Source organism: Nestor notabilis, unplaced genomic scaffold (assembly GCF_000696875.1).
Source record: "Nestor notabilis isolate BGI_N333 unplaced genomic scaffold, ASM69687v1 scaffold1917, whole genome shotgun sequence".
Taxonomy (NCBI): domain Eukaryota; kingdom Metazoa; phylum Chordata; class Aves; order Psittaciformes; family Psittacidae; genus Nestor; species Nestor notabilis.
The window spans coordinates 60,288-63,313 of record NW_009937617.1 but is presented as its reverse complement, the minus strand read 5'-3'; the positions used below and the strand labels follow the sequence as shown (position 1 = coordinate 63,313).

The 3,026-nt window shown below is 55.7% G+C and overlaps 1 protein-coding gene across 1 annotated transcript in view; it reads right to left on the bottom strand.

The window, feature by feature from the left end:
• SCAP (SREBF chaperone) overlaps positions 1-3,026 on the bottom strand; it is a gene marked incomplete at its 3' end in the record, with an annotated part of 44,983 nt that overhangs the window by 467 nt on the left and 41,490 nt on the right. Inside the window, exons 18-21 of the mRNA XM_010018890.1 lie at positions 2,725-2,807; positions 1,764-1,930; positions 1,124-1,204; positions 104-310 (exon numbers count right to left, since the gene is read on the bottom strand). Coding sequence (XP_010017192.1) covers positions 104-310; positions 1,124-1,204; positions 1,764-1,930; positions 2,725-2,807 — 538 coding nt within the window. The remainder of the gene's footprint in view (positions 1-103; positions 311-1,123; positions 1,205-1,763; positions 1,931-2,724; positions 2,808-3,026) is intronic.

Sequence of the window (3,026 nt, the reverse complement as noted above, 5' to 3'; positions counted from 1 at the left end):
GCCTATGCCATGGCTGGGAATAGGCTGTGGAACCACCAGGGGTTCTGGTTCCATGGGTCCATACAAGTGCAGGAGCACCCTTAACCTTTCCCTGGCCACTAACCTGCTGGATTGAATAGAGCTTGATTCCCGAGCTGCGGTCCCAGATGCTGATGACATCGTCCAAGCCACTGCTGATGACACAGGACATTGTGCAGGTGAGGGACGTGACGTCCCCTCGGTGGGCATACATGTGGCTGACCTTGCTTCCCGTCAGCACATCCCACAGGCAGATGGCACCGTCCTGGCCCCCGCTCGCCAGCACCATTGTCTGCAAGGACACAGCAGAGCCAGGTCAGAAACATCGGAGGAGGGCAAACAGTGACCTCTGCAGCACAGCCCAGGGCTTCACCGTGCCACAGACACAGGAAGGTGCCAAGCACAAAGGCCAGTTCTGTATAGAAGCACTTGCTGAGCACAGTGGGTACAATGCTTATGGGTAGCATGAGCATGGGTACATGGAATGGGGCTTTCCTGCTCCAAACAGGGCAGGGAGGCAAAATCATGTCCAGGGAACAGGACTGCTGTGCTTGCAGTGAGCTGGGTGGGAATCACAGAATCCTGGAATGGTTTGGGTTGGAAGGGACCTTAAAGCTCCTCCAGTTCCGCCCCACTGCCATGGGCAGGGACACCTTCCACTAGAGCAGGCTGCTCCAAGCCCCGTCCAACCTGGCCTTGAACACTGCCAGGGATGGGACAGCCACAGCTTCTATGGGCAACCTGTGCCAGGGCCTCACCATCCTCACAGGGAAGAACTTCATCCTCAGATCTCATCTAAATCTTCCCTCTATGAGTTTAAAGCCATTCCCCCTTGTCCTGTCCCTACCTGCCCTTGTTAAAAGCCCCTCTCCAGCTTTCTTGTTGTCCCCTTTAGGCACTGGAAGCTGCTCCAAGGTCTCCCTAGTGCCTTCTCTTCTCCAGGCTTGGAAGTCACAAGGTGAGCACACAGCCATAGGGGCCAGCAAGCACTCTGCATCCTTGGGAGAAGCATACATCAGCTTCCCCAGATGCAGACCGGGAGAGGGGTTCCTCTGGCTGAAGCAGTGGCTCAGCAGCCATATGTAAAGGCTGTTCTGCACCTTACCTGGTCAATGTACACCGCTGTGATGGCTCCCGAGTGACCCTGCAGTGTGAACAAACAGCACGAGTCCTCCAGCCGAAACACCTGCAGGGAGGGTGGAAGAGGCAGAGGTAAGTGTCTATAGGGCAGCTGTGTCGCAGAGCCACACTGCTAATGAAGTAGCCGATCCCACTTTATCCTCCTTACTGCCACCCCCCATCTCTCAGCAGAGCCAGAGCCTGTCAGCAATTTGGGACAGTGAGGAAGGGGCAGGGGAAGGGAGCAATGGGGCAACGCCTGTTGGGCAGTGATGTACACGGCTGAAGGGGAGAGCTGCTGCTGGAAGGGACAAGAAGACAGGGGGTACCCCAGAACCCAGACCTGGCTACTCCTGAAGTCGCCAAGCCCCAAGAGGATCTCCTGCTCTGCTTGGGCTCATACAGGGCTCTGTCTTTCTACTCCCTCCGAGGGTATCCAGGCAGACGGTTGCAACATGGGAGCTTCAGGAATGCACTAGATTGGGCTCCAGCCACCCCACCTCAAATGCTCACCTACCTCTTGCACACACACATCATCTGGCCACACAGGAGATGAGCTCATGTTCTGCAGTGGCAATGGCACAGAAAAGCACGTGCACCCCTCTGGTTACAGGGCGAAGCCTTACCCTCAGAGTGTGGTCCTGGCTCCCAGTGACCAGCCGCCCTGCTGCAGCCTTCAGTGCTGTGATCGGCTTCTGGTGGGCACAGGACACAGTGTGGGTGAGCTGACAAAGGATGATGTCGCTGCTGCTGACCACCGGTGAGGACGGGATGCTGCTTCTGCTCGGGGCTCCTGTGGTGAGACACACAGGAAGTCTTCGCTGCAGCAGATGCAGCCTTAAGCTCCAAGACTAAGAGCACTCAGATCGGACGGGGCTTGGAGCAACCTGGTCTAGTGGAAGGTTCTGCAGAGCAGTGGCCACTACACAATCAGTCTCTGCAAGACTGAGGTCCCTGAACCCCAGAGCAATTCCCTGGTCAGAGGTAGAACAGTGAGCTGGGCACAAGGCTCTCCATGCTCCATAGGGAAAAGTAATTTCCACAGGCAGTCCTTTTCTGCAGAGCCTGCTCCGCTTCCACATCTACAGCTTGCAGGGCCCAGGACATCCCTCAGGGAATGCAGCCATTCTCCCAGGGTTTCTCTTCCCTCCAGGTGTCCCCAGAACCAAAGCAGACACTACACTGCAAATCAGCTACATGAAGTTTTGTGTGTGGTGTGGTTGTACGGGGCTACACAGTGTACAAGTGAGAACACACCTTGCTGAAGGAGAAAATAAGTGAGGAATGGGACTGGAAAGAGGTACAGAGCAGAGCTGACCCTGAATGCATGCCTCAGCCTTCAGGGCTGTGCACTGGAGAAAAACCACGCTTGAGGCACTCTCCCTACCTAGGGAACTCCCAAAGTATCCCTGAGCTCCCCACAGCAGCCGGCTCAGCATTCTGCAGCAGCATAGGGTGTTTTGGAGCACAGCATTATTATGAAAGCTGGAGTGTGAGGTGAGGAAGAGTCAGGTACCAGGAGGCAAGGGGAGAGGAAGAGGCTCAGCAGAGCTCACACATGCAGAGCACGCTCGGGCACCCGCTTACCTCGGAACTGCAGGTGGTTCAAGGATGTGTGTGTCTCTAGCGAAAAGAAATCCAAAGAGCCATTCAACCGGGCAGCGACGATCCTGAGGGAGAAACACAGGCACATGAAGAGAGACCCTTTCCTACTCCGACAGGGAAAGGAGCCCAGACACCAAGGCAGAGCACCAACCACACGCTTCCCCCATGAGGATTCCCTTCCTGACTGCAAGGAGGAGGGCTCAGAAATTATACTAAGCTTGGACTGCAGAATGAACTGGCAGATGGCACTGCCTCTTGATTAACAACACGTGGAAACAAGTGAC